This window comes from Silene latifolia, chromosome 7 (assembly GCF_048544455.1).
Source record: "Silene latifolia isolate original U9 population chromosome 7, ASM4854445v1, whole genome shotgun sequence".
In the NCBI taxonomy this organism is placed as follows: Eukaryota; Viridiplantae; Streptophyta; class Magnoliopsida; order Caryophyllales; family Caryophyllaceae; genus Silene; species Silene latifolia.
In genome coordinates this window covers 125,156,407-125,182,517 of record NC_133532.1, presented here as the reverse complement: position 1 = coordinate 125,182,517, position 26,111 = coordinate 125,156,407, and the positions used below count along the sequence as shown (strand labels likewise).

At 37.4% G+C, this 26,111-nt stretch overlaps 5 protein-coding genes and 1 pseudogene across 7 annotated transcripts; 5 read left to right on the top strand and 1 right to left on the bottom strand.

Moving 5' to 3' along the window:
- Positions 1-3,198, top strand: LOC141592996 ((3S,6E)-nerolidol synthase 1-like). Of its 3 annotated transcripts, none has more exons than XM_074413917.1 (6): positions 1-288; positions 542-803; positions 898-1,297; positions 1,759-2,116; positions 2,304-2,552; positions 2,787-3,198. In XM_074413917.1, the coding sequence occupies exons 1-6, from the start codon at positions 70-72 to the stop codon at positions 3,081-3,083; spliced, it is 1,785 nt and encodes a 594-aa protein (XP_074270018.1). In that variant the 5' UTR covers positions 1-69; the 3' UTR covers positions 3,084-3,198. The 3 variants fall into 3 exon arrangements, with proteins under 3 accessions (XP_074270018.1, XP_074270020.1, XP_074270019.1); XM_074413919.1 differs by having other exon boundaries at positions 2,304-2,547; positions 2,787-2,927; XM_074413918.1 differs by having other exon boundaries at positions 120-288; positions 529-803.
- Positions 439-24,675, bottom strand: LOC141592999 (uncharacterized). The gene is made up of 28 exons (XM_074413921.1): positions 23,431-24,675; positions 22,284-22,359; positions 21,760-22,029; positions 21,316-21,482; positions 20,962-21,214; positions 20,557-20,661; positions 19,810-20,008; positions 19,064-19,206; positions 17,366-17,503; positions 16,699-16,896; positions 16,400-16,564; positions 15,263-15,367; positions 14,009-14,278; positions 13,577-13,723; positions 13,223-13,407; positions 12,815-12,919; positions 12,299-12,482; positions 10,882-10,969; positions 10,357-10,731; positions 10,058-10,222; positions 8,882-9,010; positions 8,375-8,558; positions 7,044-7,676; positions 4,486-4,621; positions 2,760-3,029; positions 1,418-2,381; positions 1,132-1,236; positions 439-812 (listed from the first exon to the last, which is right to left on the bottom strand). The coding sequence occupies exon 1, from the start codon at positions 24,551-24,553 to the stop codon at positions 23,432-23,434; it is 1,122 nt and encodes a 373-aa protein (XP_074270022.1). The 5' UTR covers positions 24,554-24,675; the 3' UTR covers positions 439-812; positions 1,132-1,236; positions 1,418-2,381; positions 2,760-3,029; positions 4,486-4,621; positions 7,044-7,676; positions 8,375-8,558; positions 8,882-9,010; positions 10,058-10,222; positions 10,357-10,731; positions 10,882-10,969; positions 12,299-12,482; positions 12,815-12,919; positions 13,223-13,407; positions 13,577-13,723; positions 14,009-14,278; positions 15,263-15,367; positions 16,400-16,564; positions 16,699-16,896; positions 17,366-17,503; positions 19,064-19,206; positions 19,810-20,008; positions 20,557-20,661; positions 20,962-21,214; positions 21,316-21,482; positions 21,760-22,029; positions 22,284-22,359; position 23,431.
- LOC141593000 (putative terpene synthase 13) lies at positions 7,671-9,633 on the top strand. Its single transcript, XM_074413922.1, has 3 exons — positions 7,671-8,564; positions 8,671-9,071; positions 9,484-9,633. Exons 1-2 carry the CDS (start codon positions 7,997-7,999, stop codon positions 8,973-8,975), a joined length of 873 nt encoding a protein of 290 aa, XP_074270023.1. The 5' UTR covers positions 7,671-7,996; the 3' UTR covers positions 8,976-9,071; positions 9,484-9,633.
- Positions 11,659-14,584, top strand: LOC141592995 ((3S,6E)-nerolidol synthase 1-like). The gene is made up of 6 exons (XM_074413916.1): positions 11,659-12,001; positions 12,224-12,488; positions 12,581-12,980; positions 13,199-13,556; positions 13,646-13,894; positions 14,036-14,584. Exons 1-6 carry the CDS (start codon positions 11,783-11,785, stop codon positions 14,330-14,332), a joined length of 1,788 nt encoding a protein of 595 aa, XP_074270017.1. The 5' UTR covers positions 11,659-11,782; the 3' UTR covers positions 14,333-14,584.
- LOC141592998 ((3S,6E)-nerolidol synthase 1-like) lies at positions 14,991-17,117 on the top strand (annotated as a pseudogene).
- LOC141592997 ((3S,6E)-nerolidol synthase 1-like) lies at positions 19,235-22,203 on the top strand. Its single transcript, XM_074413920.1, has 6 exons — positions 19,235-19,576; positions 19,753-19,999; positions 20,323-20,722; positions 20,938-21,295; positions 21,405-21,653; positions 21,787-22,203. The coding sequence occupies exons 1-6, from the start codon at positions 19,349-19,351 to the stop codon at positions 22,084-22,086; spliced, it is 1,782 nt and encodes a 593-aa protein (XP_074270021.1). The 5' UTR covers positions 19,235-19,348; the 3' UTR covers positions 22,087-22,203.
- Positions 24,676-26,111: the final 1,436 nt, after the last annotated feature.

Below are 26,111 nucleotides of genomic sequence, written 5' to 3'. Positions count from 1 at the left end.
TATTCAACAAAATAACAAAGGGTTAATCTCTCAGAACTTGATTTATTCACTAAGGTCAGAAACCAAAACATGGCAATAATCTCTTCCTTCAAATCTATGATCTATCCTATGGAAACAAAGATTTTTAGGATGACCATGACGAGAGAATCTAGATCTACGACGCGAAATACTGTAACTAACTGTGCAAATAATAACCAGAACATTAGTAATAAGAAGGGTGAAAACAAAAATATTCTGCCTAAACTGCAACAGAGTTCTGTCAATGATGAAGCCCTCATCACAGTTCAGGTATGTATACTCTTCTAGTCTTCTACTTCTGTGATATTATGGATGCTTAAAACACTGTACTCCCTTGTCGTAATCAATAATTTATATGAGAGTAGGCTATGAAATCCCATACTCATTCTCACAACAACTATTGTATCTAAGAAGAAGACGTCGACTGTTGGTGGTGACATACCAAAATGGAATACGTAAATTATTGGTTAAGACAAAGGGAGTATCTATTATTCTAATTGCAGTTTGCAGTTCTTTATTTCAGCTAAATCATCAGCTTCAGCAGAGGGTTCAGAGGATAAGGGAAATGATAGGACAGAAAGCAATAAAATGTTACCATATAGAAGATTTGGTCATGATCGATGCCATCCAACGGTTAGGTCTTCAATACTATTTTCAGAACGAGATCAGTGATGCATTAAGAAGGCATTATGAAATATGTCGTTCAGGTGAAGGAGACTACAATCTTCATGATACCGCCCTTCGCTTTCGGCTCTTGAGACAACATGGATACAATGTCTCTGCAGGTAATTTACCTAATGCTATACACAATCAGTAGTTGCATTTCTGAAGACTAACTACATATTTTAATATTTATACTCAACCTGTTTGCTTGAACAGACTGCTTTAGCAAATTCAAAGACGAGGATGGGAACTTCAAGCAGGAACTGAGAAAAGACAGTAAAGGACTAATGAGTTTATATGAAGCGTATCAGTTCCGTGTTCCAGGGGACGATACACTAGATGATATTGGTGAGTTCAGTGCGCATCTCCTACGAAAAATGGTGAATAATGAACCATCTGATGGCTCTATTATTGAAAACACACTTAGCAATCCATTTCATAAAATCATACCAAGATTTATGGCCGTGGACTTCCTTCAGAATTTCCAGAGCTCGATAAAGTCTCTTCATAACTTAAGTGATGAAAGCAATTGGATAAGCGAGATGCAAGTTCTGGCTGCAATTGACATTAACATGGGTCAGATCAACCACAAGAGAGAAATAACTCAAGTTTCAAGGTAAGTCATTAGAAGGCAAACTCTTTGAATAGGCCTAAAACAATTATGAAATCTGCACTCCATGTCGACAAATATTTATGCAAGGAGATTGCACAAAGACAACAACAATAACAACATTACCGTAGTGCCTTAAGGGCTCCGGCAACTTGCAGGCACGCTGTTCCAGAATGAAAATAGCATTGAGAACTGCATCGAATTACTACCATTTCACGATAAGCATAATCAGTTTAGTGAGTCATTGTGCTGACAAAAAATTTGCAAGGGTATTTGGATGTATAAAACCTGAGTTTTATATTCCTCCCCCAATCATTTGTTTACCTTTTATATTCTCTGTGAGGAGAATTTTAATCAAGGTAAACAGATGACTGGGACGGAGGGAGTAAAATCTTTGTGTAAAAGGTTTTATATATAAGAGACATTTGGCATACAGAGTAGCTTATGTTATTGCCAATGCTAATTAGATGGTGGAACGGACTTCGACTGACCGAGGAATTGAAGCTTGCGAGAAACAAACCAGCGAAATGGCATATGTGGTCCTTGGCTTGTCTTCCATATCCAGATATGACAGAGCAGAGGATAGAGCTCACAAAAGCAATATTATTTGTTTACATCATCGACGACATTTTCGATGTGTATGGAACACTTGACGAGCTCATTCTCTTCACTGAAGCCGTTAATAGATGGGAATCTGATAGTGTCACGGGATTGCCTAACTACATGAGACTCTGCCTCCAAAACTTATATGAGCAAATCAATGAGATCAGCAACAAAACCTATAAAAAGCATGGATGGAATCCTAAAGAGTTTCTACAGCAAGTGGTATGTTGATGAAATCTTTCACTTTTTCGGCATAAATACTACTTAAGGGACAATGATAGGACGTCACTAGGTAGTATTGAAATTCTAACCACCCTAGTTAAAAATAAAAGAAAATGCCATAAGTTGTACTCAAACTCCATAACACCAGGTGGTAATCCGTATTTGATTCTTGTATAACTTCATACAGTGGAAAGATTTATTCAATGCATTCCTAGTGGAAGCAAAGTGGGTTGCCTCCGGACACAGGCCTTCGACTGATGAGTATCTGAAGAATGGAACAGTTACTATTGGAGCTGGTATTGTATATGCATATATCTTTTTGCTCTTGGGTGAAGGAGGAAACAAGGAAAGCAAAGGTCTACTGAACAGCCATAAAGATATCGTATCTTTAACAGCTACTATCTTTCGTCTTTGGAATGATCTAGGGACTGGTAAGGTGTGTTTATTTCACTTTGATTTCCTACACCTTCATCTTGAAATTTGGTAAATATGATTCTCTATGTTATTTTGTAGTATATCAGTTGTAATTACCCTACCAAATTCTAAAGATGATATTAATTTAGCAAGGATGGTCCCGGTGATTAAGGGTTAAGAAAACAGTCTGCTAACGTATTTATAACGTAAACAAGGCTAAGATATTCACCTGTTAATGGAGTTCATTATTGTACAGGATGAGAACCCGAATGGACGTGATGGGTCTTATGTAGCTTACTACATGAACGAACACAAAGGTAGCTCGATTGAGAGTGCACGTGAACATGTTCATACAATGATCTCAGACGCGTGGAAATGTCTCAACGAGACATGCCAGTCAACCTCTCAACTTTCGGCATACTTTATAGAGGCCGCCCTCAATTCAGCGAGGCTGGTACCAGTGATGTATAACTACGACAAAAGCCACCAGCTTCCAAGCCTAGAGAAACACATGAAATCATTGCTAATTAGTGAGCAAACAGACATTAGCTAAAAGTACAGCTCTGAGTCTCTATCATTAGCCAAGCCAAACGTCTAAATAATATCGATCATCCTGCTAAAATGTATTATTGAGTAATAATGATAATAATATCGATTATCCTGCTAAATGTCTTAATCATTTTTCAAGGTTTAAAAGTTATTCATAACTCATCAAAATAAATGTGTATATTGGGCTCGTTAAAGCACTTTTAAATTACTAGATCAAATATTAAACCTTGCAATTATATTCTTAAATCACAATTCACAATAAGCATCCGCAGAATTTTCCCGCGGTGAACATATTGTCTTAAGAACCAAAATACCAACAATTTCAAAAAGGTAGCATACTCTACTCTCTCAGGCTTAATTGGATTTGTGTTATTTATTGGCGAACATTTGATTCATAATTCAAGTATGACGGTACCGAACCCAGTATCACCGGGTAGCGATATCTCATTTGTAAGATTCTCTTTTCCCTGTATATAATGATAAGTACAAAGTATTGGATAGGGATTGAGTAGAACATCCATCCTTAGTCCACCCCCACATTTAATTATCAGCTTCAACCATGGAAATTGAAATGGAAACAATATCCAAAGGAAATGGTTAAACCATCAAAACCAACACCCCCACATCTCAATCCCAAGCTTCTCCGGAAATTCAAGGAAAAAACCATGAACCTTGTCAATTCCTTACAACTAATACACGCCCCCAAAAGGGCATTATACGATTTCACACTTCACACATTTTAGTTCGGGCATTTCATCGAACAGTTGCTGTGCATAATTAAACAAGCCAGACTTCCCATACAATGAACTTAATCGAACAGTGAAACCTTCGTTAGTGATCTCCACAAACTTCTTTTGATCAAGGATTTCTTTGACCAATTCGAAGGCTTTAGCTTGGGTTAATTGATGAATCATGAACTCATAACAGGACGCTTTTCGCCGAAAAACAACGTTTTGGGGGGTGTCCTATGGGGTTGTGGTAAACGCTAGTGGTAAGAATCAGATCTAAACAAAAAAAAGGGAAAGAAGCAAAAGTCTCGAGTATAATTTCCTTTGAACGTAATCGTGGAGAAAATATTATCGCCCTTATAGTCCTACCCGGCTGAAGCAAAAAAAAAAAAAAAAAAGTCAAAATATCTTAACCATAAAAATCAGTTCTAATAGTTGAGACATATGAAAAGCTGGCAGAAATCAGCTGTCATATGAAAAGTTAGGCATGATGGATGATTGAACCAAACCGAAATAAATTGATTCGATAGATTAACCAGCTTCTGGCACAATTCAGCAAAATATCATAGTTCTTAAAATATCTATCAATATTCCGATCTGTAACAACAATGGCTGTGAACGGCAACTGAAACCGATAGGAAGATTGACATGAAACTGAACAAGAATTGCCAAACTTACCTTAAGCTGCAAGTAATTGTGTCAATATTCCCATCTGTCGGTTTAGCGTCTTGAAAATAAAACTGAACAAGATATTTCCAAGAATATTTGTAAACATTCCCATCTGTGAATCCAGTGTCTTGCTGTGGAATCGACTCTGTAAATCACATTATAAATAGCAACAGTACTCAGCCTTGGATAATCAATAAGAAAACGAACATTTATCTCTTAAGAACTTGTTGTCAGAAAGTACAACATGGCAATAATCTCTTCCTTAAAACTTCCTATCTTTCCTAAGAAAACAGATTTTTGTAGGATGACCCTTGCGAGAGAACCGGGATTTATTACGCGAAATACTGCAATAACTATCTACCCTAGTAAGAAAAAGAACATTATTTTAAAGAAGAGTACAAGAATAAATATTATGTCTACAGTGCAGCAGAGTTCTGTCATGGACAAAACCCTCGTCACAGTTGAGGTATATTTATCAACTATTCTACTTCTATCAAACTTCCTCTACTCCATTGAATCGTACACATTATTTTTCATTTCAGCAAAATCATCAGCTTCAGGAGAGGGTTCAGAGAATCAAGGAAATGATACTAAGCAAATCATTAAAATCTTACCATGTACAAGATTTAATCATGATTGATGCCATCCAACGGTTAGGTCTTCAATACTACTTCCAGAATGATATCGATAGTGCACTAAGAAGGCATCATAAAAGATGTTGCGGTGATGAAGAAGACCGTGATCTTCGTGCACTAAGAAGGCATCATAAAACAACAAATATTCTGTCTAGAGTGAAGCAGATTTTTGTCAATGATGAAACCCTCGTCGCAGTTGAGGTATATTCATCTACTATTCTACTTCTATCACGCTTACTCTATTCCATTGAATCGTATACATTTTTTATATTTCAGCAAACTCATCAGCTTCAGAAGAGGGTTCAGAGAATCAAGGAAATGATACTAACCAAATCATTAAAATCTTACCATGTAGAGTCTTCAATACTACTTTCAGAATGAGATCGGTGGTTCACTAAGAAGGCATTATCCCTGCCAAGCCGTAGTAATAACTCAGCTTTATTCAGGTTAATCTTACCAAATTCCTTAAAACTAACACACGTCCCCTAAAGGGCATCAAACCATTTCACAGTTCTCCCAGATTTTAGTTCAGGCATTTCATCGAATAGTTGGTGTGCATGACTAAACAACCCAGATTTCCCATACAATGAAATTAATCGAATAGCGAAACCATAGTTACTGGTCTCCACATACTTCTTTGACCACTGAGGACCTCTTGGAACAATCCGCGGCTTTAGCCCGGGTTAATTGCTGAACTATGAACACATAATAGGACTTTTTTGCGAAAATCGAGAATTTGGGTGTTCTATTTGAAGCTGTCGACGAGCTTTACGATGTTTTTTTCTTTGTAAAGATGATTGAGATTTACAGTTGAGAATGCGCGGCGTAGAAGATGAAAGAATGCTGACATTTTTGGAATTGGCGGGAAAAACTGTTTGAAAGGATGCATTAGACAACGGGTATTTTATTTGATCCGGTCCACATTCCACTTATTTACTCCGCTTTGGTTTTCGGTCTTGTCCTGAATCGAATGGACCATGGACCTAGAGTAGGCAATGCCGCAATGGGCCGTGCTAAGCCGGCCAATCATGTCGGTCTGTCATAACTTCCCCTAAAATTGGCCCGGCCCAGACACGGATATTAGGCTCCTCGGGTCGTGCCGTGCCAGGTCCACTTATTCAAACCTACGCCGCGGCCCACTCAAGGCACGACCATTTTCGTGCTCGGGCCGTGCTTGGCTCATGGGCTTTTCGTGCCTTGTCCGTGTGCTGACCCATGTGCTTTAATATTTTTTTATTTAAAAAAGAACGTTATATATTTTTAGTACTTTTTGTTTAATAAATGATGATTAATGGTTTAAATATATATTTTATTAAATATTATTGTACTTTTTGTTTAATAAATGATGATTAATGGGTTAAATATATATTTTATTAAATATTAATGTACTTTTTATTTAATAAATAATGATCAACGGGTCATTCTTCGTGTTGGGCCGTGCCTGGTGTGTGACGGGCTCCACCGTGCCTAGGCACGGATTTCTGAAGAAAATCACGTCAGAGCCATCTCAAGCCCAATCATGCAGTGCCCGTGCTTCCTCAATTTTCTCGTCGGGTCGTGCCGTTCCGCTCACCGGCCCACGGCTTTTTATGCCAACTCTACATGGATCGAACTACACTATCTAAAAATTACCAAGCAACAAAACTACACTACATTTCAAAACACACAAACTTGTATAGCTCCTTAAAATCACCAAATAAGGTAAACAGGTTAATTTCGACAGTCCAATAAAACGTCGAATCATGTTACCCAGCATCAGCTCATTCTACTACTGTATCAGGCAATCTACATTGTTTATTACTCTCTCCGTCTCATTCATTTGTTTACCTTTTTTATTCTTTGCAAGTGGTATTTAATCAAAGGTGAACAAATGAGTAAGACGGAAGTCAGAACACAAATAATAAGACAATATTAGTGAATAATTGAACATACATGAACATCATCATTAGAGCGAGGCAGGAAGACAGGACAAGCAGTTTGAAAAACTCCATCAACACCATTAATGGCAGCATCAAAACCTGCTTCCACCATTAAATCAGCTTTACAAAGCTTCAATCATGGAAATTGATATAGAAACAATATCAAAGGAAATGGTATTTTTTTTTTTTTTTTTTTTTGGCAGCTGTAAAGAAAGGTTTTCATACCTGTGGCATTTGACTCATTTGGTCAAATGCACTTAAAACATTAAAACTGTAAACTAAGATAACAAAGTAACTACATCGGGTTATAGAAGTGTGTTGCTGGCGTACGGATGTCTGGACTCGAAAAACAATTTTATCATTCACAATAATCTTGAATGGGCGAGCAGCGCTGATCAAAGGATAGCACTCATCTTTCCTTGTCTTAATTGATGAAGCTTCAGAGAAATACCTCCAACAAGACCCAAAAAAGTGTCTCGGAGATTCATCTCCTTGGCTGTGATACCCATCCTCAGAAAACAACCGAGCCCCCGAATACACATCAGTACTCGTCTTGATCGATAAAGCTTCGGAGAAAAACCTACGACAAGACCCAAAAGCGTGTCTTGGAGATTCATCTCCTTGGCTGTGGTAAACATCTGGAACCCTACAATAAAAGGAAACGGTCGCATATAAGTTTTTGTACTGCTTGAATTTTAAGTGATTGATACAATAAAAGGAAACAAACCTAATTGATTGAATGGTGATTGCAATCCTGAGTATGAACAGAATAATTATGGTGGAAGATTAGGAGTAGAATCAGGAGGATTATGATTCTTATCAGATTTAGTGTCTCGAAAATGAAACTGAACAAAAGATATTTCTGAGAAAATCACATTATAAATAGCAACAGTACTTAACCTTGTATAATAAATCAGTAAGAAAACAAACATTAATCTCGACAAACTTGTTGTCAGAAAGTACAACATGACAATAATCTCTTCCTTAAAACTTCCTATCTTTCCCAAGGAAACAAAAATTTACAGGATGAGCCTTACGAGAGAATCTGGATTTAAGACGCGACATACTGCAGAAACTATCTACCCTAGTAAGAACAAGAACATTATTTTGAAGAAGGGTACAAGAATAAATATTATGTCTACAGTGCAGCAGAGTTCAGTCGAGGACGAAACCCTCGTCACAGTTGAGCCTGTTGAGGTATATTCATCTACTATTCTACTTCTATCATGCTTCCTCTATTTCATTGAATCGTATTCATTTTTTATATTTCAGCAAAATCATCAGCTTCAGAAGAAGGTTCAGAGAATCAAGGAAATGATACTGAGCAAAACATTAAAATCTTACCATGTAGAAGATTTAGTCATGATCGATGCCATCCAACGGTTAGGTCTTCAATACTACTTTCAGAATGAGATCGGTCGTGCATTAAGAAGGCAGTATGAAAGATGGTGCACAGAGGAAGGAAACCGTGATCTTCATGATACTGCCCTCGCCTTTCACCTCTTGAGACAACATGGATACAATGTTTCTGCAGGTTATTTACCTTAGGCTACAGTACACACAATTAGTAGTTGCATTTCTAAACACTAAAGACATAATTCGCACGATTGCCATGATTTTAAACCTATTTGCTGTAACAGACTGCTTCAGCAAATTCAAGGACAATGATGGCAACTTCAAGCAAGAATTGGAAATGGACAGTAAGGGACTAATGAGTTTATATGAAGCATTTCAAATGCGTGTTCCAGGGGATCATACACTTGATAACACTGGTGAATTTAGTGCACAACTCCTACGGAAAATAAAGAATACTGAACCATCTAAGAGCTTCATTATCGAAAACACACTTACCAATCCATACCACAAAACCTTGCCAAGATTTACGGCCATGGACTTCCTTCAGAATTTCCAGAGCTCGATAAAGTCGCTTCATAACTTTAAGTGATGAAAGAAATTAGATAAACGAGATGCAGGTTCTGGCTGCAATTGACATTAACATGGGTAAGATCAACCACAAGAGAGAAATAACTCAAGTTTCAAGGTAAGTCATTAGAAGGCAAACTCTTTGAATTGGGGTACGCTGTTCCAGCAACAACAATAAAAACATTACCATAGTGCCTTAAGGGCTCCCACAAATTGGAGGTACGCTGTTACAGAATAAAAATAGGGTCGTGAACTGCATCGAATGACTACCACTTCACGATAAGCATAATCAGTTTAGTGAGTCATTGTGCTGACAAAAAAATTGTAAGGGTATTTGGATGTATAAAACCTGAAAGTTTTATATTCCTCTCCCAATCATTTGTTTACCTTTTTCATTCTCTGTGAGGAGTATTTTAATCAAGGTAAACAAATGACTGGGACGGAGGGAGTAATATATTAATGTAAAAGGTCTTATATATAAGAGATATTTGGCATACAGAGTAGCTTATGTTATTGCCAATGCTAATTAGATGGTGGAAAGGACTTCGACTGACCGAGGAATTGAAGCTTGCGAGAAACAAACCAGCGAAATGGCATATGTGGTCCTTGGCTTGTCTGCCAGATCCAGATATGGCAGAGCAGAGGATAGAACTCACAAAAGCAATATCATTTGTTTACATCATCGACGACATTTTCGATGTGTATGGAACACTTGATGAGCTTATTCTCTTCACTGAAGCCATTAATAGATGGGAATCTGATAGTGTCACGGGATTGCCTAACTACATGAGAGCCTGCCTCAAAAACCTCTATAAGCTAATCGACGAGATTAGCGACAAAACCCATTATAAGCATGGATGGAGTCCTAAGGAGCTTCTACAGAAAGTGGTACGTACGTCGATGAAATCTTACATTTTGGTACATCTATGATAAGCCTGAACACTAATCTGATTAAGTCTCTTGTATAACTTCATGCAGTGGAAAGATTTATTCAATGCATACCTAGTGGAAGCAAAGTGGTTTGCCTCCGAACACAGGCCTTCAACTGGTGAGTATCTGAAGAATGGAACAGTTAGTATTGGAGCTGGTATTGTATGTGCTTACCTCTTTTTGCTCTTGAATGAAAGAGGAAACAAGGGAGGCAAAGGTCTTCTGAACAGCCATACAGAAATCATATCTTTAGCTACTTTCTATCGTCTTTGGAATGATCTAGGGAGTTGTAAGGTGTGTCTCCTGGCCACTTGTTTAAGAAATGAGAGCTCGTACCACCTGCACCAATTAACTTTGGCTTAAAGCACACGTAATGTACTAACGAAGGCTAATATATACAGTTGTTGATGAAGTTCATTGTTGTACAGGATGACAACCAGAATGGATATCACGGGTCATACGTAGCTTGTTACCTGAATGAACACAAAGGTAGCTCGACTGAGAGTGCACGAGAAAATGTTCATACAATGATCTCAGACGCATGGAAGTGTCTCAACAATACTTTCCTGTCATCTTCTCTATTTTCGGCATATTTTAAAGAGGCCATCCTCAATTCAGCGAGGATGGTACCGGTGATGTATAACTACGACGAAAACCGTCAGGCTTCCAAACCTAGAGAAACACATGAACTAATTTCTAATTAGTGAGCAAACAGGTGTAATATATTCACTTGTAAAGTTACCAACCATATTTGCTTGTTTTCTCTTCTTGTCGAGATTGTAACTATACTCTCTGTGTGTCTGCCACTAATCTGGTTCCAAGCATACTTCCATTTACAGTTCCTCGTCCTGCAAGATAGACTAGATAGATGATCTGACTTAAACCCGACACAAATTTTATTATTTTCCAGGATTCCGATCTTTGTAATAACGACTGTGGACACAACTGAAACCGACAAGAGACTTGACATGAAAATGGACACGAACTGCCAAACTTACGTTAAGCTGCTGCAAGTAGTTGACGATTTAGCGTCTTGGTGTGGAATCACCTCCGTAAATCACATTATAAATAGCAGCAGTATTCAGCCTTGTATATTCAATACGAAAACAAACGTTAAACTTTTAAGAACTTGATTATATACCATGATCAGAAAGTAAAACATGGAAATAGTCTCTTGCCTCTAACTTAAAATCTTTCCTAAGGAAATAGAAATTTGTAGGATGATCCATATGAAAATGGAAAATGCGTGCATGAAAGAACAATAGCCAAACAAAAAATCCTCGAGTTCAATTTCCTTGGACCACAACCATATCTAAACTCGCGATGGAGAGTTTTAATTTGCCGCCCTTGAAGTTCTACCACGAAAACAAAATTTAAACTATATTTTAATTTGTTTTTTGGTCTAACGAAGCGCGCACTTAGTCGCATTACAATAGAGGGGAGGGGATTCGAACGTCGGACCTATTGCCTTAATACCTCCGTCTTAACCACAAGACTCAGACATCTTCAGTACTATATTTTAATTACAACAACCAGGTATCCTAGCAACGGTACGAAAAAATTACCAAAATTAATCCACTAGTTGAAAGAATGCTACAACTATGAAAATTTTTGTGCAAGTCTACATGAGGTTGATCGATAACAATAGTTTTAAAGTATTAACAACCACATTAGTTCTTTTTCTTCTTCCCATAAATGGAAAGGTACTCTTTGGAACTGACAGGAGACTTGACCTGAAAAATTTTGAACTTTTTTCAACACACACTAAGTTCAAATTATAGCTCCGCCAGTGATATACTCGCCATTATATATAAAGTGGTACTCGGCCTAGTATTCAACAAAATAACAAAGGGTTAATCTCTCAGAACTTGATTATTCACTAAGGTCAGAAAGCAAAACATGGCAATAATCTCTTCCTTCAAATCTATTATCTATCCTATGGAAACCAAGAATTTTAGGACGACCATGACGAGAGAATCTAGATTTTCTACGCGAAATACTGTAACTAACTGTGCAAGTAATAACCAGAACATTAGTAATAAGAAGGGTGAAAACAAAAATATTCTGCCTAAACTGCAGCAGAGTTCTGCCAATGATGAAACCCTCATCACAGTTCAGGTATGTATACTCTTCTACTTTTGTGATATTATGTCGCAATCAATAATTTATATTCGAGTAGGCTATGAAATCTCATACACATTCTCACAACAACTAACGTATCTGAGAAGAAGACGTCGACTGTTGGTGGTGAAATACCAAAATGGAATACGTAAATTATTGGTTAAGACAAAGGGAGTATCTATTATTGTAATTGCAGTTTCCAGTTCTTTATTATTTCAGCTAAATCATCAGCTTCAGAAGAGGGTTCAGAGGATAAGGGAAGAAATGATAGCACATACAAACATAAAATGTTACCATGTAGAAGATTTGGTCATGATTGATGCCATCCAACGGTTAAGTCTTCAATACTACTTTCAGGATGAGATCAGTGGTGCACTAAGAAGGCATTATGAACGATGTGGCTCAGAGCAAGGAGACAATGATCTTCATGATACCGCCCTTCGCTTTCGCCTCTTGAGACAACATGGATACAGTGTCTCTGCAGGTAATTTACCAGATGCTATACACAATCAGTAGTTGCATTTCTGAAGACTAACTACATAATTTAATATTTATACTACCTGTTTGCTTGAACAGACTGCTTTAGCAAATTCAAAGACAAGGACGGGAACTTCAAGCAAGAACTAAGAAAAGACAGTAAAGGACTAATGAGTTTATATGAAGCGTATCACTTTCGTGTTCCAGGGGACAATATACTAGATGATATTGGTGAGTTAAGTGGGCATCTCCTACGGAAAATGGGCAATGATGAACCATCTGAGGGCTCTGTTATTGAAAAGACACTTAAGAATCCATATCATACAAGCTTACCAAGATTTATGGCCTTGGACTTCCTTCAGAATGTCGAGATCACAATGAACTCACTTCATAACTTAAGTGATGAAAGCAGTTGGTTGAAAGAGATTCAATATCTGGCTGCAATTGACATCAACATGGCTCAGATCAACTACCAGAGAGAAACAACTCAAGTTTCAACGTAAGTTTTTCGAAGGCAAACCCTTTTACTAGTTTATAGCAATTAACACATTTGCATAATTTAAAATATGTTTTTTACTCAAATAATCCTACGAAAGTAGGTACTGAAAATTCTTCAGTAAGAGTTATCTGATATAGTATATCTTAGTGTAAAAGTCCTTACAAAAAACTATTAAGCATACAGAGTAGCTGATGTATGTTATTGTCGATGATTATTAGATGGTGGAAAGGACTTCGACTGACCGAGGAATTGAAGCGCGCGAGAAACCAACCAGCAAAATGGCATATGTGGTCCTTGACCTGTCTGCCAAGTCCAGATATGGCAGAGCAGAGAGTAGAGCTAACAAAAGCCATAGCATTTGTTTATATCATCGACGACATTTTTGATATGTATGGAACACTTGATGAGCTCATTCTCTTCACTGAAGCTGTTAATAAATGGGAATATGATAATATCACAGGATTGCCTAACTACATGAGAGTCTGCCTCAAAAACCTCGATGAGCTAATAAACGAGATTAGCGAAAAAGCCTATGATATTCATGGATGGAATCCTAAAGAGTTTCTTCATAAAGTGGTAAGTCGATGAAAACTTACATTTTCGTACAACGTCTATGATAAGCGTGAACACTAGCCTGTAGTTGAGTCTTGTATAACTTCATGCAGTGGAAAGATTTGTTCAATGCATTTCTTGTTGAAGCGAAGTGGTTCGCCTCCGGACACACGCCTTCAACTGACGAGTACCTGAAGAATGGAAAAGTTAGTACTGGAGTTGGTATTGTATGTGCATACCTCTTTTTGCTGTTGGGTGAAGGAGGAAACAAAAAAGGCCAAGGTCTCCTGAACAGCCATATAGAAATTGCATCTTTAGTGGCTACTATTGTACGACTTTGGGATGATCTAGGGAGTGCTAAGGTACGTCTCCTGACCACTTTTTTAAGAGATGAGAGCGTTTACCATTCGCACCAATTAACTTCGGTTTAAACTTTAAAGTATCTGTAATGTACTAATAAAGGCTAAGATATTCACCTGTTAATGAAGTTCATTGTTGTACAGGATGAGAACCAGGATGGACACGACGGGTCATACATAGCTTGCTATGTGAACGAACACAAAGGTAGCTCCATTGAGAGTGCACGAGAACATGTTCATACAATGATCTCAGACGCATGGAAGTGCCTCAACGAGATGTGCCAGTCATCTTCTCCATTCTCGGCATACTTTAAAGAGGCCGTCCTCAATTCAGTGAGGATGATACCGGTGATGTATAGCTACGACGAAAGCCATCGGCTTCCAAGCCTAGAGAAATACATGAAGTCATTGCTAATTAGTGAGCAAACAACAGTCAGCTAAAATCAATAATCACTCATTAAACCATCAATACAAGTTCTATCGATCATCTTGCTAAATGTATAAATATCATTGAAAGGCACAAAAGGGTCTATCATAGTATAAAACTATAAATACGACAAGAATAATCTGTTGAAGAAGTCATTAAGACATTGTTTATTATTATTGAGTAAGTAATGTTTAATTAAGTGATTAGGGGAGGAGTCAAGGACTCAAGGAGCAGTTCAGATGACATTCCAACTCAAGCTTAACCAGTAAACAAGGATCCATATTACTAAATTCAGTTTGTAATGGACATAATTATATGAATCGGATAAGTAGCTATAATAATATAAGAACAAATTAGGCTCCGTAAATAGTAAACTCGAAACCTGATGAAGAATTCGACTCTAACAGGATTATTAGCCAACAGTTACACAAATTCTTGTTTTAGACTTTTACGCTTAAGATGGGTATTCTCAAATACACAAATTCTCATTTGTGACGGACAAAATCCGTCACTTTGAAGAGACGTGAGACAAAAGGGCAAGTGGAATGGCAAGTGGGGAGGAGCTATGAGACGTCTCTTTAAAGATACCGTCACAAGCAAGACTCTTTGTCTCAAATATACTAATGTAAGATGAATAGGACAAAAGCAAAATGCATTTCTGAAGACTAACTACATAATTTAATATTTATACTACCTGTTTGCTTGAACAGACTGCTTTAGCAAATTCAAAGACAAGGACGGGAACTTCAAGCAAGAACTAAGAAAAGACAGTAAAGGACTAATGAGTTTATATGAAGCGTATCACTTTCGTGTTCCAGGGGACGATATACTAGATGATATTGGTGAGTTCAGTGCGCATCTCCTACGGAAAATGGAGAATAATGAACCATCTGAGGGCTCCATTATTGAAAACACACTTAGCAATCCATTTCATAAAAGCATACCAAGATTTATGGCCGTGGACTTCCTTCAGAATTTCCAGAGCTCGATAAAGTCTCTTCATAATTTAAGTGATGAAAGCAATTGGATAAATGAGATGCAAGTTCTGGCTGCAATTGACATTAACATGGGTCAGATCAACCAAAAGAGAGAAATAACTCAAGTTTCAAGGTAAGTCATTAGAAGGCAAACTCTTTGAATAGGCCTAAAACAATTATAAAATCTGCACTCCATTCCAATAAATATTGATGCAAGGATATTGCACAACGACAACAACAATAATAACATTACCGTAGTACCTTAAGGGCTCCCACAACTTGGGGGTACGCTGTTCCAAAATAAAACTAGTCGGGAACTGCCCACGATAAGCATAATCAGTTTTGTGAGTCATTGTGCTGACAAAAAAATTTGTTAAGGGTATTTGGATGTATAAAACCTCAAGTTTTATTCCTCTTCCAATCATTTGTTTACCTTTTTTATTTTCTGTGAGGAGTATTTTAATCAAGGTAAACAAATGACTGGCATACAGAGTAGCTTATGTTATTGCCAATGCTAATTAGATGGTGGAATGGACTTCGACTGACCGAGGAATTGAAGCTTGCGAGAAACAATCCAGCGAAATGGCATATGTGGTCCTTAGCTTGTCTGCCATGTCCAGATATGACAGAGCAGAGGATAGAACTCACAAAAGCAATATCATTTGTTTACATCATCGACGACATTTTCGATGTGTATGGAACACTTGATGAGCTCATTCTCTTCACTGAAGCCGTTAATAGATGGGAATCTGATAGTGTCACGGGATTGCCTAACTACATGAGAGCCTGCCTCAAAAACCTCTATGAGCTAATCGACGAGATTAGCGACAAAACCCTTTATAAGCATGGATGGAGTCCTAAAGAGCTTCTACAGAAAGTGGTATGTACGTCGATGATTCGATGAAATCTTACATTTTGGTACATCTATGATAAGCCTGAACACTAATCTATAGTTAAGTCTTGTATAACTTCACGCAGTGGAAAGAGTTATTCAATGCATACCTAGTGGAAGCAAATTGGTTTGCCTCCGGACACAGGCCTTCGACTGATGAGTATCTGAAGAATGGAATAGTTAGTATTGGAGCTGGTATTGTATGTGCATACCTCTTTTTGCTCTTGGATGAAAGAGGAAACAAGGGAGGCAAAGGTCTTCTAAACAGCCATACTGAACTCGTATCTTTAGCTACTTTCTATCGTCTTTGGAATGATCTAGGGAGTTGTAAGGTGCGTCTCCTGGCCACTTGTTTAAGAAATGAGAGCTCGTACCACCTGCACCAATTAACTTTGGCTTAAAGCACACGTAATGTACTAACGAAGGCTAATATATACAGTTGTTGATGAAGTTCATTGTTGTACAGGATGACAACCAGAATGGATATCACGGGTCATACGTAGCTTGCTACCTGAATGAACACAAAGGTAGCTCGACTGAGAGTGCACGAGAACATGTTCATACAATGATCTCAGACGCATGGAAGTGTCTCAACAAGACGTTCCTGTCATCTTCTCTATTTTCGCATACTTTAAAGAGGCCATTCTCAATTCAGCGAGGATGGTACCGGTGATGTATAACTATGACGAAAGCTGTCAGCCTTCCGAGCCTAGAAAAACACATGAAGTAATTGCTAATTAGTGAGCAAACAATAGTCATTAGCTAAAATCACAAATCATACCCTCTCATTAGCAAAGCTAAACGTTATTTTTAAGCATATACAAAATGTATTAATGATGATAATAATCACTCATTAAACCACGAAAAAAATTCTACAATAATTCTTGTGTAAAACCTTTTTTTATCCAAGTATTATAACCCACTAAAATAACTTCCACCTACCAGCACTTTCCATGATAAAGGCATCAAGGTCTCCTTGTAAAGACGGACAGAATTCAAAATTACTTTCTACGTGCAAATCGTTTGTTTACCTGTGATTAAAATATATCTTACAAATAATAAAAAAAGGTAAATAAATGACTGAAACGGAGGGAGTAATTTGCTAGCTGAAAAAATGCTACAAGAATGAAAAACTGGCAGAAATCAGGTGTAATACATTCACTTGTAAAGTTACCAACCATATTTGCTTGTTTTCTCTTCTTCTCAAGATTGTAACTGTACTTTGTGTGTCTGTCACCTCTGGCTCCAAGCATACTTCTATTTACAGTTCCTCATCCTTTAAGATGGACTACAACGAAAGCCATCGACTTCCAAGCCTAGAGAAGCACATGAAGTCATTGCTAATTAGTGAGCAAACAACAGTCAGCTATAATCAAAAATCAATCTTTCTCTGCGCCAGTAATTTTTCAATGCCTTTATAAGAGCAAACTCAACATTCTGTTGGGAAAACAATAGGAATAACAGTGTCTTATTTTGTTATACAAAGTTAATTGATCTGTTGAGGAATACAACGAGAATAATTATAGTCCGTTGAGGAAGTCATTAAGACATTGCTAAATTAACCACGTAATCAAATGAGGAACACGAGCATTTGAGCAGATTTTATAAGTGAGGCAGTCTCATATAAGACTCACTAAATTAGTACTCGAGAAATCTCAAATCTAATTCCGAATGCCCCTCATCCTCATACCAATGCACCCAAAAATGAAAATTTAACATAGTGAAGCATAGGGAAGCAAAAAAAAGAAAAAAAAATGGTATTGTCACACTACCACTGACTCTACAACTCTGTTCCACTAACATCCATCATAAAGAGAGACAATTTAGCAACCAACAAATTTGACAAAGTCATGAAGAGGGGAAAATCGTGACTTCAATTTCTAACCCCACCGACACCAAAATTGCCATTGTGATTCACAAAAAAAAAAAAAAAAAAAAAAAAAAAAAAAAAATTGCTCTTTTTGTGAATTTTACCCTTTCATAGTTTCATGTAAATTTTTATAAGCTTTCCAACACTAACCTTCCCCTCAACCATATAAGCTAAATTATCTCTTTGCTGTTTCTCCGAAAACCTTTCCGATTTCTCTTAAAACCTAATTAAATTTGCTCAAAATGTTCAAGCAAGGATCTTATTTGTATTAGGGTTTTCAGTTAGTGTTGTTCAATTAGAGTTTCCAATTAGGATTCTTTAATTAGAGTTTTCAATCAGGATTTTTCAATTAAGTTTTAAATTAGGGTTAAAAAAATTCAATTATCATTTCACTTTCAATTAAATTATGGTTTTAACCTTTAAATTAGTCATTGCTCTTTCAATTAAAATTAGGATTTTAAAAATTTTAATAAGCCAACTAAAATTGGTCCTTTTTTAACTCCTTATCAACATGATAGAAAACCCCTTTTTTAAAATTAAAGAATTTTGGCAAAAAAAAAACGTGCTAAAGTACTTAATAAGTATTGTGTGTCTGACAATAACACATAGACAGAGACTTGACACGAAAATGAACATTGTTGACCGAGCTAAGGGGGGTAGTAGGTGCGCTTATTTCCATTGGATGAAAATTTCAAAATTTGTAATTAAAATTTTAGAACTTTTTTCAACTTGACCTTGTATGATTGATTACCTATGTTCCCCAGTTGAAATCATTGTACAACTATTTAATCAGTCTACAAAAGGTTGTACATTTCGTACTGTTTTCTTCTCAATAATGAAAACGTGCTATTTAATCAGTATAGTGTGTGACAATGATAACACATACTATAACCGCAACTGGAACTGACAACAGGGGGTCTAGGTCTAGTGGGGGCACTCGTCCCTGTTGGACGATTGAAAATTTCGGAATACTTTGTTACAGTTTTTCAACTTTTTTAGAGTTTACCTTATCATCATTACCCATTCTCCGCAGTGGAAATTCGCTAAGTTGGCTCCGCTAGTGATTCACTTACCATAAGCTGCCCATAGTTGTCGATTTAGTATCTGGGTATGGAATCACCTCTTCAAATACCATTATATAATGCAGACCTGCGTTCAAATCCCGTCAACATTAAAATCACCCTTGTGGGTCAACTTACACAAAAAAATACCATTATATATAGCGCGGTACTCTGCCTTATATCCAACAAAATAACAAAGAGCTAATCTCTAAGAACTTGATAATTTAAACATGGCAATAATCTCTTCCTTCAAAACTATCATCTGCTATCCTAAAGAAACAGAAATTTCTAGGATGAGAACGATGAGGAGAGAATCTAGATTTACGACACAAAATACTGTAACTATCTGTGCTAGTAATAACCAGAGCACTAGTATTAAGAAGGGTGAAAAAATAAATATTCTGCCTAAAATGCAGCAGAATTGTTCTGTCAATGATGAACCCCTCATCACAGTTCAGGTATATTCTTCTACTTTTGTCATATTATGGATGCTTAAAAGACTGTACTCCTTTGTCGCAGTCAATAGTTTATATGACTGTTGGTGGCGACATACCAAAATTGAATACGTAAATTATTAGCTAAGACAAAGGGGATATCTATACTTGTAATTGCAGTTTTCAGTTCTTTATTTCAGCTAAATCAACAGCTTCAGAAGAGGGTTCAGAGGATAAGGGAAGCAATAAAATGTTACCATGCAGAAGACTTAGTCATGATCAATGCCATCCAACGGTTAGGTCTTCAATACTATTTTCAGAACGAGATTAGTAGTGCATTAACAAGGCATTATGAAATATGTGGCTCAGGTGAAGGAGACTATGATCTTCATGATACCGCCCTTAGCTTTCGCCTCTTGAGACAACATGGATACAATGTCTCTGCAGGTAATTTACCTAATGCAATACACAATCAGTAGCTGAATTTCTGAAGACTAACTAAATAATTTGTATGCTTTCAATGGTATACAGTTACAGCATCTGACTTTGCAGTGCCAAACCCACATACAATTAAGCAACCAATTTTGCTTGATTTTATCACATTCCAAACCAAAAAAATTGCAAGTCTTTGGCTCTATTGGAAATACAAATATACGACTAACTATGCATACAACATAACATATACGGAATACATAAGAAATAATTGTTTGATTGGTATTCTTAAGTTTCCTTTGATTTTAATATTTTATACTACCTATTTGCTGGAGCAGACTGCTTTAGCAAATTCAAAGACAAGGATGGGAACTTCAAGCAAGAACTAAGAAAAGACATTAAAGGACTAATGAGTTTATATGAAGCGTATCACGTCCGTGTTCCAGGGGACAATATACTAGATGACATTGGTGAGTTTAGTGGGCATCTCCTACGGAAAATGACGAATAATGAAGCATCTAAGGGGTCTATTATTGAAAACACACTTAGCCATCCATTTCATAAAATCATACCAAGATTTATGGCCTTGGACTTCCTTCAGAATCTCGAGATTTCGATGAAGTCACTTCATAACTTAAGTGATGAAAGCAATTGGATGAAAGAGATGCAATATCTGGCTGCAATTGACATCAACATGGCTCAGATCAACCACCAAAGAGAAACAATTCAAGTTTCAAGGCAAGTTTTTCAAAGGCGAACTCTTTAAATAGCTTAAAGCACTTAACAAATTTGTATAATTGTAAAACATGTTATTCACTCAAATGCCCCAATGAAAGTAGGTACTGAAAAGTTTTTTAGTAAGAGTTTCCGGTTATATCTTAGTGTGAAAGGCCTTACAAGAAACTATTTGGCATACAGAGTAGCTTATGTATGTTATTGTTGATGAATATTAGATGGTGGAAAGGACTTCGACTGACCGAGGAATTGAAGCTTGCGAGAAACCAACCAGCAAAATGGCATATGTGGTCCTTAACTTGTCTGCCAAGTCCAGATATGGCAGAGCAGAGGGTAGAGCTCACAAAAGCCATAGCATTTGTTTATATCGTCGACGACATTTTTGATGTGTATGGAACGCTTGACGAGCTCATTCTCTTCACTGAAGCTGTTAATAGATGGGAACATGATAATGTCACGGGATTGCCTAATTACATGAGTGTCTGCCTCAAAAACCTATATGAGTTAATCAACGAGATTAGCGAAAAAGCCTATGATATTCATGGATGGAATCCTAAAGTGTTTCTTCAGAAAGTGGTACGTCGATGAAAACTTACATTTTCGTACTACGTCTATGATAAGCATGAACACTAAATTGTTGTTGAGTCTCTAATCTGTAGTTGAGTCTTGTAATAACTTCATGCAGTGGAAAGATTTGTTCAATGCATTCCTAGTGGAAGCAAAGTGGTTCGCCTCCGGACACACGCCTTCAACTGACGAGTATCTGAAGAATGGAAGAGTTAGTTGTGGAGTTGGTATTGTTTGTGCACACCTCTTCCTGCTCTTGGGTGAAGGAGGAAACAAGGAAGGTCAAAGTCCCTTGAATAGCCATATAGACATTGCATCTTTAGTGGCTACTATTGTTCGTCTTTGGGATGATCTAGGCAGTGCTAAGGTGCGTCTGTGACCACTTTTTCAAGAGATGAAAGCTCTTACCACTCGCGCCAATCAACTTTGGTTTAAAGTATTCGTAATGTACTAACGAAGGCTAAGATATTCACCTGTTGACGAGGTTCATTGTTGTACAGGATGAGAACCAGGATGGACACGACGGGTCATACATAGCTTGCTATGTGAACGAACACAAAGGTAGCTCGACTGAGAGTGCACGAGAACATGTTCATACAATGATCTCAGACGCATGGAAGTGTCTCAACGAGATGTGCCACTCATCTTCTCCATTTTCAGCATACTTTAAAGAGGCCGTCCTCAATTCAGCGAGGATGGTACCACTGATGTATAACTACGACGAAAGCAGTCGGCTTCCAAGCCTAGAGAAACATATGAAGTCATTGCTAATTAGTGAGCAAACAACAGTCATTAGCTAAAATCACGAATCAGTGTTTCTCTGTCATTAGCAAAGCCATAAGTTACCCTTAAGCATATGAAAATGTATAAATAATTAATAATTACTCGTTAATCCATCAATAAAAGTTCCATTGATCACCTTGCAAAATGTCTAAATATCATTGATCAAGGTTTAAAGTTATTCATAGCAAATAATAGGAACAAAATAGTTACTGACCTCAGTCAGTGACGTTGAATAACAGTATCTTCACTTTGTTATACAAAGTTAATTAATCTCTTAAATGTGCTTCAATCTGCAATATGAGGAATCAAAGGAACAAAAGGGTTTATCATAGTATAAATACGACAAGAATAATTATAATCCGTCAAAGGGAGTCATTAAGACATTGCTTATTATTATCGAGTAAGTAATGTTGAATTAAATGATTAGGGGAGGAGTCAAGGAGTGATTCAGATGACATTCCAACTCAAACTTAGCCAGCAAACAAGAACATTGCATAAATACCTGAATCGGAAAAGTAGCTATAATAATATAAGAACAAATTAGAAATAGTAAACTCGGAACCTGATGAAGAATTTGACTCTTAACTGTGATTGGCCGACAGTTGATGATAAACTATGATGAGTTAGTTGCTTCAGTGAAAACTTTTTATATGAAACCAAGTAACCAACAAACATATCAATTTTTCTAAGCTCATAAGAGAAATGATGGTTGCCAGTGACCACTGCATTATTTTTGGCACATTTCATCCAAAAAGATATATCTGACACATTGTGAAACAACAGATACACAACACAGCATAACCTACCAGTCCACTGCAAAGCTACGATGTGTTCGTAGAGATAGTTTGCAGACATGGTAGCTGAGTATCAAAATCTGTAAACTTGATTGCGAAGAAGCGGTGAGGTAGTGTTGATGAAAAATCTGCTATACCTTTGCTGTATTCCTGACCTCCTGCCACTTAAAACTTAGATCGTATTTCATTATACGCATCTTAATTCACCCCAATACCCCTCATCCTCACCCCAATTCACCCAAAAATGAAAATTTAACACAGTGAAGCATACAGAAGCAAAGAAATGGTAGTGTCACATTGCCACTGAGACTTCAATTCAACTCTGTTCCACTAAAATCTATCATCAAAAGAAAAAATTTAGCAATACGAGCTGAATAAATATCTTCTAAAAAGAACGGGACAATATGGTTAACTTTAAAGGCTCATTTTTATTAACTAAAACCATAGATTTCATTAAGCTACATAGAGGTCCACACCTGAATCGATGTTACTCCACCATATGTCAGATCAGACAAGAAAGCATAACATGAATAAAACCAGTTTAAATAAGCAGGGCATAGAGTATACACTAGTTCTTTGGGTTACGCATCCTGAGGCTACGATAACAAGAAACTTTACTATCCCTGCCAAGCTGCAGTAATAACATAGCTTCATTCACCTCCGACTGCTTCATCAAACCATCAATCACCCTTTGTACCATGCTTACATCTCTTAACCGTAACCGACGGTGAAACAACCTCCTAGATAACCGAGCAGCAAACTGAAAATCACCATTGCTACAAGCATATGGCAACAATGTAGCAAAAGTCGCATTGTCCGGTTCACAATTGGTTTTCACCATAGCAGAATACCAGCTTTTGGCTTGCTCAAGATACTTCCTGTTACAGCAAAAACCTTTGAACAAGAAATTATAAGTGAACTTATCAGGCGTTAACTCGACATTCTTAATTTCTTCAACAAATTCAACCGCCTCCTGCATTTTATCCTGCAACACTAATCCCAACAACCTCATATTGTAACTTATAATATCAGGAACTACATTATACTTCTCCATCATACCCCACATTTTCTCACCCTCCAAGAATCTTCTTTTCTTATAAAACCCGTCAAGCAGCGAATTAAACGTGATCAAATCCGGGGTCACTCCCTCCTTCTCCATCTCATCAAGCATCGCAGCAGCCAAATCCAAAGAACCCATCTCACAAAACCCTTTAATCACCGTATTATACGACACAACATCCGGCTTAATCCCAAGCTTCTTCGGCAACTCCCGGAAAAACCCGTTAACCTTATCAAATTCCTTACAACTAACACACGCCCCCAAAAGGGCATTAAACGATTTCACAGTTCTCTCAGATTTTAGTTCAGGCATTTCATCGAACAGTTGGTGTGCATGATTAAACAACCCAGATTTCCCATACAATGAAATTAATCGAACTGCAAAACCTTCGTTACTGGTCTCCACATATTTCTTCTGATCATTGAGGGTTTCTTCGATCAATCCGACAGCTTTGGCCCGGGTTAATTGCTGAACTATGAACTCATAATACGATGCTTTTTTGCGAAAATCGGGATTTTGGGTATTCTTTTTGAAGCTATCGACGAGCTTTACGATGTTTTTTTCTTTGTAAAGATGATTGAGATTTACAGTTGAGAATGGGCGGCGTAGAAGATGAGAGAATGCTGACATTTTTGCAATGGCGGGAAAAACCGTTAGAATGGATGCATAGACAACGGGTTGTGAGTTGTGACTAGGGCGCTCTCTATTTAACGGAGGCCCTAAATTCTCGTGTAAAATGACCTTATAAATAATGTTTTCTTAACCGGTTAAATTTAATATCATGCCTAGCAAAATGAGTTAGATTTGTATGACACTATTTGAAAAGGCTGGCCCGAGATTTGATAGTGATCTGAACTTGTTTGACCTGTGTATGGCCAGAAACTGGAATTGACTTGATCGACCCGAACTTTGATTGCTCCAATGTTGACCCGATCCGAGATGACCTGATCCAGAATGTTTGAAGTGACCAAAAATGACCCGAATCGACAAGTAATAAGTCATATATTGATATTATACATGTAAAAGTAAAGTTTCATTGGTTACAACGGTTCTAATAAGTAGCTAAATTTGCAAAATAATTAAAATAATTTTCATGAGTGTCATTGTTTTCGTGAAGATGTCATTTTTCTTGACTCCATTAAATTAATCAGTGAAATTAAATTAATCTAAGTTTTTCATTTTCAAAAGACAAATATATCAATATTAGTGGCGGTTGTGATGAGGAGGGGTGGAGGTGGGGATAATGTATTAGTGTATTACCTCTTTACGAGGGTAATAGTTTCGATAGCTGAATAATTATTTTAGGGACTTGCTAAATCCCGCATATTTTCTCCAATTCATGGATTATACAACTAGTTGTATATGTTGTACGGTGTAGAATCTGAGCTTTGTGATAAAGTATCCGAGCTTTATGTTAAAAAATATGAACTTTATTAGAAAGTATTGAATTCATCCATTTAGACATTAAAAACATAAACTTTGAATTACCTCAGAAAAAATACATATAAACTCGGATTTTTATACCTTGGTTGTACAATGCTTATAGTACAACTAGATATATAATCCTATTTATGTATTTTCCTCCTTGTTCTGAGTATACCCCTCTAATTTCTCACCCCAAAAAAAAAAAAAAAGAACACCTATCCCCTTTTTCCCCTCCCAAGACCCAATCACTCAACCACCCTCCCTGCACCGGCCATCCGTCGCCCCTCCCCATGAAGAGCACCACCTACACCGGCAGAACACCCACTCCCTTTCCCCAACCACCATCGATACTTCCCTAAAACGCCCAAGTTAGTATTAACATGAGTTAGATCTTGGCGCTCCTCCGATCACATTAACGCGGACTCGCGCAAGTGCACCCTCCGACGACAACCCTGATGCCCTCCGACAACAACTCTAATCTCCGCGCTCCTCCGATCACATTTTGATGTTGATGGCGACGACTTGGTACGGTGTTACTATTGGTGGGGTTTCAAATTTACAGTATTGTTGTCGGTTGCGATTCTGGCAACGAGGTCATGATGGTGCACAAAAGAGCCCTGCGAACTCACTGACTTATGATGCATCCACGGGTCATCGGCGGTCTAGGTGGGACCAAAGGTGGCGAGTGTTGGCTGCTAGGTTTTGAGAGAGAACATTAAAGAGAAGGGTAGTATTGGAAAAAAAGGTGACAAAATGTGTAGAA